This window comes from Zootoca vivipara, chromosome 2 (genome assembly GCF_965207765.1).
Source record: "Zootoca vivipara chromosome 2, rZooViv2.hap1.1, whole genome shotgun sequence".
Taxonomy (NCBI): domain Eukaryota; kingdom Metazoa; phylum Chordata; class Lepidosauria; order Squamata; family Lacertidae; genus Zootoca; species Zootoca vivipara.
In genome coordinates, this window is record NC_142584.1 from 39,539,826 (window position 1) to 39,552,664 (window position 12,839).

Sequence of the window (12,839 nt, forward strand, 5' to 3'; positions counted from 1 at the left end):
TTCATGTCATTACTGTATCCCATCAAAAGGCTGCACACATTTTGAACAACAGCAGCATCATAATGCCAGAGTTCTTGGGCCCAGTTTGAAGATTCAGCTTTGGAAAATGATGTGATGCAGCACAGTCTCTACACAAATCTGGAACCCACTAGGACAGTGGTTCCTAATTAAGGGTATGGGGACCCCTGGGGGTCCGCATGATGCACCCAAGAGGTCCACAGCCCCTTAAGTTGCCTCTCCCCCAACTAAATTTTTGCAATTTTCGCATGGTAATATCACAAATTTTATGGTGTTTTTTTAAAGGTGTACCTAAAACCCTTTGGTTGTTAGATGCTGCCCCACATTTTGTTCAAAAATTGCTTTGCAGATAACCAGAGAGTTATCAAAATTTTCACAAATGGGGAGGGGGGCTTAGTAATTAGCTAATTGGGAACCACTGCATTAGGATGTTAAATGCTCTTCTCCCTCTGCCCCCACCCTCGTTCCTTAGTCGTCAAAGATTTGCGTAGCAAACATCAAGCTCTTTGCCCATTTCGAGGATCCAGAAATAAGAAATTTCTGGAAAGGCGTTTAGACTTTCCTTTGTGCCTCCCCTCCGCCCTAGCCCAGCTACACGGCCCGGCTCCTGGGTTTGTGCCATTGGAAACAAGCAGACGTTGCTCTGGGCTGCTGCTGCTGCTGCCTCCACCCCTCATCGTGGGGGAAGGATGGAAACTTCCCCCTCTCCTTGGGGAATTGGGACGTTCAAGAAAACAGCAACTTTTTTGGTCACGTTTGGAGAGAGTTCGCGGGAGAGTTCGTGTGTGGGAAAATGCGAGGAGGCCTGGTGGCTCAACAGTGCCTAGCCCGAGCCAAGCCTTCCACGGCAGTTTCCCCCTTCCTCTCTTCCCCATCGCCTGCAGCCCCCCCCCCCCGAAATCCTAAAAATAATCCGCCTCGCTGGGCCGAGACCCAGCAACCCCACATTGGCCTTGGCTGCCAAAGGAGCAACCCACAAGCTTTCCCGCCCCACCGCTTCCCGAGAGGCGCCCAGATGTGCGCCTAAAGGGAGGGGGCAACTTCGGGAGAGACCCATCCCGCCAAAGTCGATCCCACCGAGGAGAGCGAGAGAGAGCGCATCTCCTCGCCTGCGGGATCCTGCGCGGCGCCACGCTGCCCTCCCTCTCTCCTTTCCGCACAGACTCCCCTCTCCCTGCGCCCCATCCTCGCCCGGGCTGTAGGGGCCGGTGGGGGGTGGTGAGTAGGGGGGTGGCGAGAGAGAAGGAGGGAGCGTGGGAGCCGAGCCGAGCCAGGCCAGGCGGGCTGGGTGCGGACCCCGCCCCCGGGCAGCGGGGTCGCCCCGCCCCTCTCGCACTCCGAGAAGTTTCCCAGGGTCCGGGAACTAGGAGGAGGCGCCGCCGCCGCTGCCGCCGCCGCGCTTTCGGTGTCCTGGTGTCTGGCTGGAGCCTCAGCGCGGCCCCTTCCATGGATCTATAGGGCGGCAGCAGGACTTTAGGGGGGAATGGGCTTGGCGTCCCGGCGCGGGGCCCCGTGGCGGGCATGGCTGGGCTGCAGGCTTTTGGGCATCGCTCTGCTGGCGCGCCTAACACTGGGAGCAGGTAAGGAGGACCTCGGGGTGGCTGGGGGGTGTCGGGGGGACGGGGACGGGATACAGTGCGCTCGCCCCTTCGGCTTCGTTAAGCCTAGCATGGGTGGGAAGAGAGCCCTCCCCGCTTCGGCCGGGCTCGATCATGGCCTCTTCGTTTCCTCTTTTCAAACTTTTCAAGCAACTTCGCCGGAGCCTCTCTGAGTCCCCTTGGCGCTCCTCGGTGCCTTGAGCCGCCATCTCCCTCCCTCCAGTCCGGGCAGCGAGTGGGGGGACCCTGAAGTTATTTTTCTTGTTCCCGGCTAGATCCGCGTCCTTTTCTCTTTCTCTTCCGCACCCCCCACCCCACGCCAGAAGAAGGGGAGGGAAGGGGAAAGGGTTACGGAACGGGCCACAAAGAAAATAAATGATCGTTGTTTAATTACCGATTGTGTGAAGGGGAGGGAGCGATTAGGCTGGATTGGCGGGCGGGTGGGGGGTGCTAATTCGCCGGCACTGATTTGAGCTGCGGGGAAACAATCTTGCACTTTTTATTTACTTGAAGTAAACTTTCTCGGCAGCCAGTTTAAGCTTCCCAGCCCGGAGCGACTGGAAAAACCGGAGCGTGGATTTCGGATCTGGCTTCTCTCGGTCTCCGCTGTAGCCGTCGCTCTCTGTTTCTCTTTCTTCTGCTCCTTGCAAAGCAAATCTTGCTCGGGCAGGCTGGCGAAGGGAGAAGCTTTCAATTTTCTATGGTATCCCATTGAGGTTTTATTGAACCGGGTATGCTGTGGAGTTTGGTTCTGCCAAAGCCTGAAGTTTGTGCAAGAACGTAAAGGAGGAAATAAATGTTTGGTTTAACACGCCTGTTGTGCAGACATGCAAATGCATTTGGTAAACAGCATGGATTGAGAATTTAGTGCACTTGATTGTGCAACTGGTGTATGTGAGCTTGTCTGTGAATGCGCACATGATCGTATGTTTAAAAACGCATAAAATGCATTGCATGTGCAAGGCACACTCGTCCTCTCTTTCTCATGGAATATATGTAAGAGGTACATACATGAACTTATATTAGTGTAGCAAGCTTGTGTGCTGGTGTGTGTATGTGTGTGTGAAATGATTTGCTGGTAAGTGGGGTGGTTGTGGGTAAAGGGGCGACACCCACACCTCCCTTTTTCTCCTTTGGGATTGTCATGAAATGGCCTCCTTGGAAGGCTTTACACCCACACTGACATTGAATTTGATAGAGCTTTTGTTGCTGCGCATTGTGTGTACAGGATAGCAAAGGGAAGGGTGTTGATGATCTGGGCAGATGTAGTAGCAGCTGTCGTCCCCTCGCCCGCCCTCCCCTTTCACATTCTGCTGGATGCACAAACTTTTATTGTTGCTGCATGGCATGGCACCGTTGTTTCCGACCCAAAGGAGCTAAGTCTGTGGCTGGCTTCGAAGTTGCAGATCCCTGACTGTGAAACTGGAAACTCATCTTGGAGCCATGCTAGGGAGTGCACAGCTCAGCAACTGGGCCAGCCAGTTCCCATGCTTCTGGGGAGTTGCAGTGGCTCAGTCTGCTTTGAAACTCTCTTCCCCCCCCCCACCCCCACCAAGCCGGCTTTTCCCTCATTTGTGTGCTTGGGAATATACAGTGATGCAAACGGGAGATAAGATGATTTAATTGGGTGTCGTGCAGTGACTTGCTTGCCCTGTGAAACGTGCAGCAGTATGCCAGGGATGAGATAATTGCAGCGAAAGGTAAATAGAACGTGGGGCTATTATTCAGCCTGGGTTTCACTCTCCCATGAAGCCACCTGACTGGTTTGGGGAAGCCGGCCTTGCTTATTAGAACGCTCCCGGCCAGCTGGTGCTCCAGTGCGTGGGAATGTGCGGCTCGTCCAACACAGGAGGCCGGGGGTGCTGTGGATTGTGGGTGCCCGGGAATATGAATCCCCTCCTCCCCTCCCCGCCAGCTTGCTGCTTGGCTGGACATAGAAAGGGCATTGTTCTTGGTTGAGCAACTCCACCGCAGTGCTGCCGAAGCCCTGGCGGTCTTGCGCCAGACAAGGGCTCCGAGCTGCTGTTTTGAGCCACACGGGAACATTTCTAATGGCTCTAGAGAATTCAAAATGGTGCAAAAGGCACTGGGACCCCTGTCCTTAAGCTTTCCCAGAACAGCATCTGAAGGGCCTCAAAGAGTAGGAGGTTCAGGGCGAGGGGCCAACTCTGGTTGAGTGTTCTGAGTTTGAATTGGCAGGGTGCTGTCTTTTTTTCTTCCTTCCTTTCTTTCTAGGTGTGGGCTGTACCAGATGAGGGTCATGCAAGGGTTGGGACTCCTGCCTAGTAGGACGGGCCCTGTGTGTGAAAGAAAGCAGGCCGCTTTTTACTACAGTATGCATATGAACCTTAGGGCTAGACACTTAGGCCTTGTCCACAGCCATGTCTGCAAGCCAGACATTTTGTCTCTTCCAAAGCTGTTCCTTCTTTTCTGCTTGGCTGCACTGATAACAATGTGATGATCCACAGGAAAGTGCCGCACTTGATGAAGCCCTCATCCAAGGGCTGCTTCACATGATCGGGCACACATGAGGTTTTTCCACCGTGATCTGGCCTTGGCTTCCCAGAAAATGTATGCAACATGCCATGACATGAAAGATCTGCATGCATGATCATCGTACATGTGTTTCGTCTTTGTTCTTTATCCTTTCCCTTCCAAAATGGGTGCAATCCATTGCCTAAAAGCGAACATTACTAAATTTCAAATGGAAATTTGTGGTTTGATTTGGCAGGAGCAGGGACTCAAATGTGAGCATTTAAATTCGTGCTTAGCTTTGCCAAAAACACAAGCGCCAAGTTATGTCGTTAATTAATGTACTTCGATACAAAATTGAACCTGCCGATTGGTGGAATTGATTATTTGAATCCAGTTTGCACATGCTCCTATCCCATCCTCTGGAATTGGGAAGGAAATCTTTCCTGCCTACGCAGTTTTCCAGATCTGATAGTAAACACAGCTTTGTCGTTAATGGCACCCTCTGTGTGTATCTGAAATCTCTCCCCTCCTTTTTTTAAGCTTGTGTGGATGGCGAGACTGCAAAAGTGTGTGTGTTTTTGTCAATTCTAGAAAGAATAAATGTAATCATCCAGAGGTCTTGCCCTTGGGGCTTTTAGTTGGTGTTTTCCATTTTGCAACAGGTTTCCTTGCCTTCAGTTGTGTTTGTGGAAGGGAGTATCCTAAGTCTTGCCAGTACCGAGCCCATGTCTGACTACGCGGTATCTAATCCTGCTGCCTTTCTTTGTGCTTCTTCTGTGGACACAGTGAGGAATCTCTCCCTTCACCCTCCCACCCCCTTTGTAGATTCTGTGAGCTGAAGCTATCTGTGCACAGAGTTGTTGAGACACAGCAGCTGCCTCCCTGCTGCAGCCCCTCCAGATGCAATAGCAGGGCCAGCCGGCTGGCCATTCAACTCCCTGCCCCTTTATTCTGCCCACATTGCTAGCCAGCTAACAAAGGCAGCTGGAGGGAGCCTGGGAGCCCCTCTACACAGCCCTGCAGTACTCAGTCACTTTTGGGGGGCCAGATTCCTCGCTAACAGGTAGCCACACTTTCTTTTTACTAGCCTCAGTGGAATGTGCGTGGGTTGAAAGCAGCATCCGAGTCCCATTATATGCATGGATCCTGGTTCACCACACTTCTGTGCAGATGTATTCAAAAGCACAGGTAACCAGTCTGAGGAAATCAAGATCAGGTTGCCTGCTGTGGACCTCCCAGATGCTTGCTTAATCACACCTGCATTCAGTTTGGGTTGACAAAAGTCAGAATGGATTGGAAATAAGTGCAAATGTTGATCACATCGTTTGGACTGAGCGCAATGGTAAACACTTATCCTTTTCATTGTTTTGGAGAGCCTGGAGGAGGATGGTGAGGGAGAGGGGCATATTGTTGCTCCTGCCATTTGGACATGGCTGTGACTCAACCTGCCCCTTTTAAAAGCCAGAATTGCGCTTAGGCTATGCAGTGGTAATTTATTTTATTTTTGCAGCAAAGGGCCCAATTCCTCTCATTTCTGTCCTCTGCTGGCTGTTGCTACTGCTGTCCCCAGGTCCATAGAAGAGCCATAGCACAGTGGTATAACATCTGCTTTACATGTAGAAAGTCCCTGGTTCAATCCCCAGCATGTCTAGGTAGGGCTGGAAATGTGAGACTCTGCCAGCCAGCATAGACAGTACTGAGCTAGATGGGCAGCTTCCAATGGTCTGGCAGATTCCAATGGTCCAGCCTAGCAGTCAGGCTGAGTATATTTTGTCCAAGCAGAAGGCTTGGTATTGGGTTTAGAACTCTGCCTCCTGTGGATTTTGGTGCTCATTCTTTAAAGCAAGCTCCTAGCTTCTATGTCTGCTGCAGTGATGAGTAGGGCTCAGCAACGCCTGGGAACATTTCAGTAACCAGGGGAGAGGCAGAGCAGGGCTTCCATTGCTCAGGAAATAGGACTTTGGTGCCCCGCATAGCTGTTTCTCCCTCCCTGTGACTAAGAATAAATTATGCAAGATGGGCAACTCACGCAAATTTTCTCATTTTGCATAATTTATCCCGGTCATGATTTTCAGCTTTTCTTGGCTCAGAATTTTGTATACCTTGGCACAGAATTTTCTTTCTTTTTTTTGTTAGTAACGAGGTCTGTTTATAAGTGCCTGCCAATAGGGGCCTGGAATCAGTCAACCACACCCTACATGGTAACCAAGATATGTGGGTGGTACCCACGGCATGGGCTGTCAGCATGTTAAAAGAAGATGGGGAATTGCAGGAGGTTTTTCTCTGGGACTCTTTCTTTGTCTCTGTTGCTTTGTAGGTTTTGATTCCTTTGAAAAAAGGCAAGTAGTGCTTGTAACATGCATGCTTCTTGCCGTGAGGTAGTGAGTGGTTTTCAAACTTTCAGAATTTAGCACAGACTTTCTCCATTTACTTATATCCTGAGGAACTGCCCCATGGAACTCCTGAGCACTATATGAAGCATATTGTGCATGTTCTCTTCATGTGGGGGCATTGGCTAAGTCTGTTAAGCCTTACCATCAACCCACATCAATAGAGAGTATACCTTAGGGTGCACTAAGTACTCCCCAGCTGGGGGCAGTGGCCAAGAAGTTTGGTGGATAGCAGTGGGCAGGGTGTCAAAGCTCCTCTGCCATTTTGGATCACTGAGAAACCCCAAGAGTTCCCCAGGTTGGTGTTTTCTGAGCTAGCCATTCACTCCACATTGGAACTGACTCCTAGAATGAGGCGCAACTGTGGTACAGTCAGGGTTCTAACTTCCATGGAAGCCCAGGAGGTCTTGCATGCATAGACTTTCCTGCCATGTTCAGTGTTCGGCATCAAGGGGTAAGGAGCAGTGGGTCCACACCACTGGCGCTCTCTCCCCTCCTTTAATCACATGGACATCGTTCCAGCAGTTAATGTGAGAAGCGGGATTGGATCTCCCATTCTGTATCGCATGCAATGCTCCCTTTGGTGGTTCGAAATGGGTTCTTCAAATAGTTATCCATGTCAAGCAGAGGTCACAGCAAGGGAAAATTTTCTTCCCAAAGGAGGTGTCAGAAAGAAGATCTCCAGAAGAAGATGTATATAATGCCCTATGTGCTGATGGAACATTTGGCTGAATCACTAGAGTCTGGTCCTCCTTGACTTCACCCGTATCCAGAGCTTGGAACAGAACTCGGGAATCCTGGCTTCCAGGGCCTTTGCTCACACTCAGGAAAGGCCAAGTAGAGAGTTACAAGCCAGATTCAGCTTCAGCTGATCTGAGGACCCTTTATCAAATTTTAATTGAGATGTGGTAGCCAACTGTGCTCGTACTTCTGAAAGGAAAACGAAGCAATGGAATTCCATGTGTATTTAATAGGGTAATACATCTTCTTGGATTGATAGCTGGAAAATTTTCCACTGCTTTTCCTTTCCCCTGAAGAAAATTTTATGTTGTTTTAAGTTCATTAGTAACTGAATGGATCCTAATTGCAAATAACTATCAGGCAAACTTGGCAATTTCAAAGTTTTTAGCTTTGTTTACTAAATACAAGTGAAATAAGCATGTCATAGAATCATAGAATCATAGAGTTGGAAGAGACCACAAGGGCCATCCAGTCCAACCCCCTGCCAAGCTGGAAACACCATCAAAGCATTCCTGACATATGGTCGTCAAGCCTCTGCTTAAAGACCTCCAAAGAAGGAGACTCCACCACACTCCTTGGCAGCAAATTCCACTGCCGAACAGCTCTTACTGTCAGGAAGTTCTTCCTAATGTTTAGGTGGAATCTTCTTTCTTTTAGTTTGAATCCATTGCTCCGTGTCCGCTTCTCTGGAGCAGCAGAAAACAACAACCTTTCTCCCTCCTCTAAATGACATCCTTTTATATATTTGAACATGGCTATCATATCACCCCTTAACCTTCTCTTCTCCAGGCTAAACATGCCCAGCTCCCTAAGCCGTTCCTCATAAGGCATCGTTTCCAGGCCTTTGACCATTTTGGTTGCCCTCCTCTGGACACATTCCAGCTTTTCAGTATCCTTCTTGAACTGTGGTGCCCAGAACTGGACACAGTACTCCAGGTGAGGTCTGACCTGAGCAGAATACAGTGGTACTATTACTTCCCTTGATCTAGATGCTATACTCCTATTGATGCAGCCCAGAATTGCATTGGCTTTTTTAGCTGCTACATCACATTGTTGACTCGTGTCAAGTTTGTGGTCCACCAAGACTCCTAGATCCTTTTCACATGTACTGCTCTCAAGCCAGGTGTCTCCCATCCTGTATTTGTGCCTTTCATTATTTTTTTTGCCCAAGTGTAGTACTTTACATTTCTCCCTCTTAAAATTCATATTGTTTGTTTTGGCCCAGTTGTCTAATCTGTTAAGGTCATTTTGAAGTGTGATCCTGTCCTCTGGGGTATTAGTATCAAAGTAGATCACTCTTATAGGGTAGGAATGGCGAGCCTGTGGCTCTCTAGATGTTGTTTGTCTCCAAGTCCCATGAGTCCCCATGAGTCAGCATAGTCATGACCTGGGATGATGGATGTTTCAGACCAGTAGCATTTGGATCGCCACAGGTTCCCCATCCCTGCTCTAGGGCATCAGAAAGTTTTCTGATGCAAATTATTGTATCCAAATGACACTAATTTGGAAAACTGTCCTATTAATAGTTTCCCAGGAAACGTATCTCACTGCTGGGAAGTGCTTCCTTCAGAGACATTTGTCCCACAGCATCCTTTCCTCCCATTGGTGACCTCATACTTTTGAAATGCATGTGCTCCATCTCTGTGTTCCTCATACTGCAAACTTTATTACAGAGCCTGACTATCCTTAAGTCAGATTCTTTCAGCCCCAGCTAGTGTCAACATCTCTGACCTGGTTTTAAGAAAAAGGCCTCCTGGGAATTCTAGGTTTTAAAAGTGGGAATTTCAATTGGAGGAAGGGTTGTTTTGCACCCTTGGACTGCCAAGCCGTGGGAGGATATATTTCTAAGACATTTGGAGGGCATCCTGTTTTGTGAAGGGATGAACTTGGCAAGCCTGATGTCAAGGTCATAGTAGAATAAACTATGATGTGTTGTCAGGGGAAGGCCAGAATTCAAAAGACCTGCTCTGTAATTGATGCAGTATTATGGTTTTGATTGTATATTATGGCATAGCTACTGTGGTGGGAAAAGGGACGCGGGTGGCACTGTGGGTTAAACCACAAAGCCTAGGGCTTGCCGATCAGAAGGTCAACGGTTTGAATCCCCACGACGGGGTGAGCTCCCGTTGCTCGGTCCCAGCTCCTGCCAACGTAGCAGTTCAAAAGCACGTCAAAGTGCAAGTAGATAAATAGGTGCCGCTACAGTGGGAAGGTAAACGGCGTTTCCGTGCGCTGCTCTGGTTCGCCAGAAGCGGCTTAGTCATGCTGGCCACATGACCTGGAAGCTGTACGTCGGCTCCCTCGGCCAATAAAGCGAGATGAGCGCCGCAATCCCAGAGTTGGTCACGACTAGACCTAATGGTTAGGGTCCTTTTACCCTTTACCTTTACTGTGGTGGGATAAAAACCCTAGTCTACCTCCCTTATTATCAGGGACATAATACTGGTCTTCATAGTATAATTTGAGTCTTTTGCGGGGAGTGGAGAATCTTGCTGAACAACTGTCACCTCATTCTTGCCTCTGTCTTGAATAAACAACTTATGATGGTATTGCAGAATGAGAAGTCAGTAGGTAAACTGTTACAGCTCTTTGAGTTGTTACATTTGCAAGTTTAACATCACATGGATTTCCTGAATGCTTCCTGCATGTCTTGCAGTGAATACTGTATTGTCCATCTGAAAGTACAGAGGTAGCTTGGAAGTCGAACAGAATCCATTCCGGAAGTCCGTTCGACTTCTAGAATGTTAGGAAACCAAGGCATGGCTTCCGATTGGCTGCAGGAAGCTCCTGTAACCAATTGGAAGCTGCGTCAGACGTTTGGGTTCCAAAGAACGTTTGCAAACTGGAATACTCACTTCCGGGTTTGCGGCATTTGGGAGCCAAAACCTTTGACTCACAACGCATTCGGGATCCAAGGTACGACTGTACATGGAATACAGAATGGACAGTGCCCAAGGAGTTCCAGGTTGGTTAATCTTCATGTGTCTTCCAAGGCATGTGAGTCTCCGTCAGGCATTATGGCATTTGCTGTGTGCACTTATGGTGGAGATCCAGGAACAATGTCTGCCCTGCAAAGCACAAAATGGTCCCCAAATAAAGTGTGGTGGCTTGACACTTGTGCAAAAAGGGGTTTATGAGCTGTGAGTCAGTAGTGCATTCATTCCCAAAACAGTGGGCTCCTAGAGAGGGGAACTAGACTGGACCTAATGGTCAGGGGTCCCTTTACTTTTACCTATGTTTTTAAACAGGAATGTCCAGAGTAGACAATTGTGAAAAACCAACAGATCTTGCAGTCGTCAAAGGTTACTGCTTTTTTTGCTTTACAAAGATTAAAAATGGGTACTAGTCCTAGCAATCAGATCATGCTATACTAGTTATGCTATACTAGTTACGATGAAACCATCATTGCAAATATACAGTGTATCTAGGCAGGCGGTGCAATGAAAAATCAGTGGTTTCGGAGTGTAGCTAATGCTGCTTTTCTTGATTAACAAATTGTATCTGGAGAGAAATGATGCTATTGAGGAAACGGAGGTCATCGAGACAGAGAAGCGTTTACTTCTCCAAATTCTCATAAAAGTGTCTTAAATGCTTGAAACTTTAAGGGTGTCTTTACAAGATAAATTCTCTGGGTTTTTTCTTTCTTTCTTATGAGACATGTTTGATTAACGCACTAAGAGAACATATTGCACCATGGGCCAACATGTCACTAAAGATTCAGTGAGACCAGGAGATCAGGCCCCAAATATTTATTTTATTAAATTTATATCCTGCCCTTTCTCCCAAAGGAGCCCAGAGTGGCAAACATAGCACCTGACATCTTGGGTGAGGTGTGCCGTCCTTCATAAGACAACTTATGGATACAGCTGTGTGTGTTTGGGAAAGAAAAAATATTGCTAGCTATCATAGTCCAAATTCTGTGCTGAATCTTGCAAGCTGCATAAATTTATAAATCAAGCAAGTTTGTTTAGTTTGCCTAACTTTTGTGTTAGCTTGTAGAGAGAGGCAAGGAACTAATGCAAGGCACAGAAGCCTTAACCCCTTACTGCTGGAAAATCTAGGCTCCCCACTGCCCCGCTCCTAGGTTTTGAGCTTTCACTAGTCATTTCAAGGCATAATACTTTTATTAAACGTGTTTAAAAATGACTCTTGGTATGTGGTTTTCTACAAACAAGACTGAATTCTTAACTTGTTTGATTGTTTACATAGACTTGTTGATTGACAGAGCCCTAAATATTGGCCTGAGATGACCCTTTGGCACATAACCCTTACAATCTCTCTCTCTCTCTCTTGAAATGTTGCTTGTATGTTTAGTGCTGCTTGTCATTTAAGGAAGGGATGGTTGGGGTGGAGGTGAGAAGCCAGGACTCCTGGCATCTGGCTGAGCCCTGCAAAGAGCATGAGGATTAAGCAGTCAAAGCAGTGGGAGCCAGAGCACCTCAATTGTAGTCTCTGGCTTTTCACTGTCTTGAAGGGTGACCTCTGCCACTTCTTATTCCCAGTGGTTCTTTAAAGAGCATGAAACCTATTTGTTTCTGGATGGTTTGATGCAAAGCTAGAGCCTTGGAGAGCTAGTTTCCTGGGCTTTGGGGGAGGCTAATGCTGATTTGGGGAAGGGGCAGAGGAACTAGAGACCAAATTGCAAACATGCGCTGGATTATGGAGGCAGCAAGAGAGTTCCAGAAAAACATCTACTTCTGCTTCATTGACTACGCAAAAGCATTTGACCGTGTCGACCACAGCAAACTATGGCAAGCTCTTAAAGAAATGGGAGTGCCTGATCACCTCATCTGTCTCCTGAGAAATCTCTATGTGGGACAAGAAGCTACAGTTAGAACTGGATATGGAATAACTGATTGGTTCAAAATTGGGAAAGGAGTACGACAAGGCTGTATATTGTCTCCCTGCTTATTTAACTTATATGTAGAATTCATCATGCGAAAGGCTAGACTGGATGAATCCCAAGACGGAATTAAGATTGCCAGAAGAAATATCCGCAACCTCAGATATGCTAATGACACAACCTTGATGACAGAAAGTGAGGAGGAATTAAATAACCTTTTAATGAGGGTGAAAGAAGAGAGCGCAAAATATGGTCTGAAACTCAATATAAAAAAATAAACCAAGATCATGGCCACTGGTCCCATCACCACCTGGCAAATAGAAGGGGAAGAAATGGAGGCAGAGAGAGATTTTACTTTATTGGGTTCCATGATCACTGCAGATGGTGACAGCAGTCACGAAATTAAAAGGCGCCTGCTTCTTGGGAGACAAGCAATGACAAACCTAGACAGCATCTTAAAAAGCAGAGACATCACCTTGCCGACAAAGGTCCGTATAGTTGAAGCGATGGTTTTCCCAGTAGTGATGTATGGAAGTGAGAGCTGGACCATAAAGAAGGCTAATCGCCGAAGAATTGATGCTTTTGAATTATGGTGCTTGAGGAGACTCTTGAGAGTCCCATGGACTGCAAGAAGATCAAACCTATCCATTCTGAAGGAAATCAGCCCTGAGTGCTCACTGGAAGGACAGATCCTGAAGCTGAGGCTCCAATACTTTGGCCACCTCATGAGAAGAGAAGACTCCCTGGAAAAGACCCTGATGTTGGGAAAGATTG

At 47.8% G+C, this 12,839-nt stretch overlaps 1 protein-coding gene across 4 annotated transcripts in view; it reads left to right on the top strand.

The window, feature by feature from the left end:
* The first annotated feature begins 1,363 nt into the window (after positions 1-1,363).
* NOTCH3 (notch receptor 3) overlaps positions 1,364-12,839 on the top strand; it is a 61,366-nt gene continuing 49,890 nt past the window's right edge. For 3 of the 4 annotated variants that reach the window (XM_035104778.3, XM_035104780.3, XM_035104779.3), the window contains exon 1: positions 1,364-1,598. In XM_035104778.3, coding sequence (XP_034960669.3) covers positions 1,502-1,598 — 97 coding nt within the window. In that variant the 5' untranslated portion in view covers positions 1,364-1,501. The remainder of the gene's footprint in view (positions 1,599-12,839) is intronic. The other variant, XM_035104781.3, reaches the window with a different exon arrangement.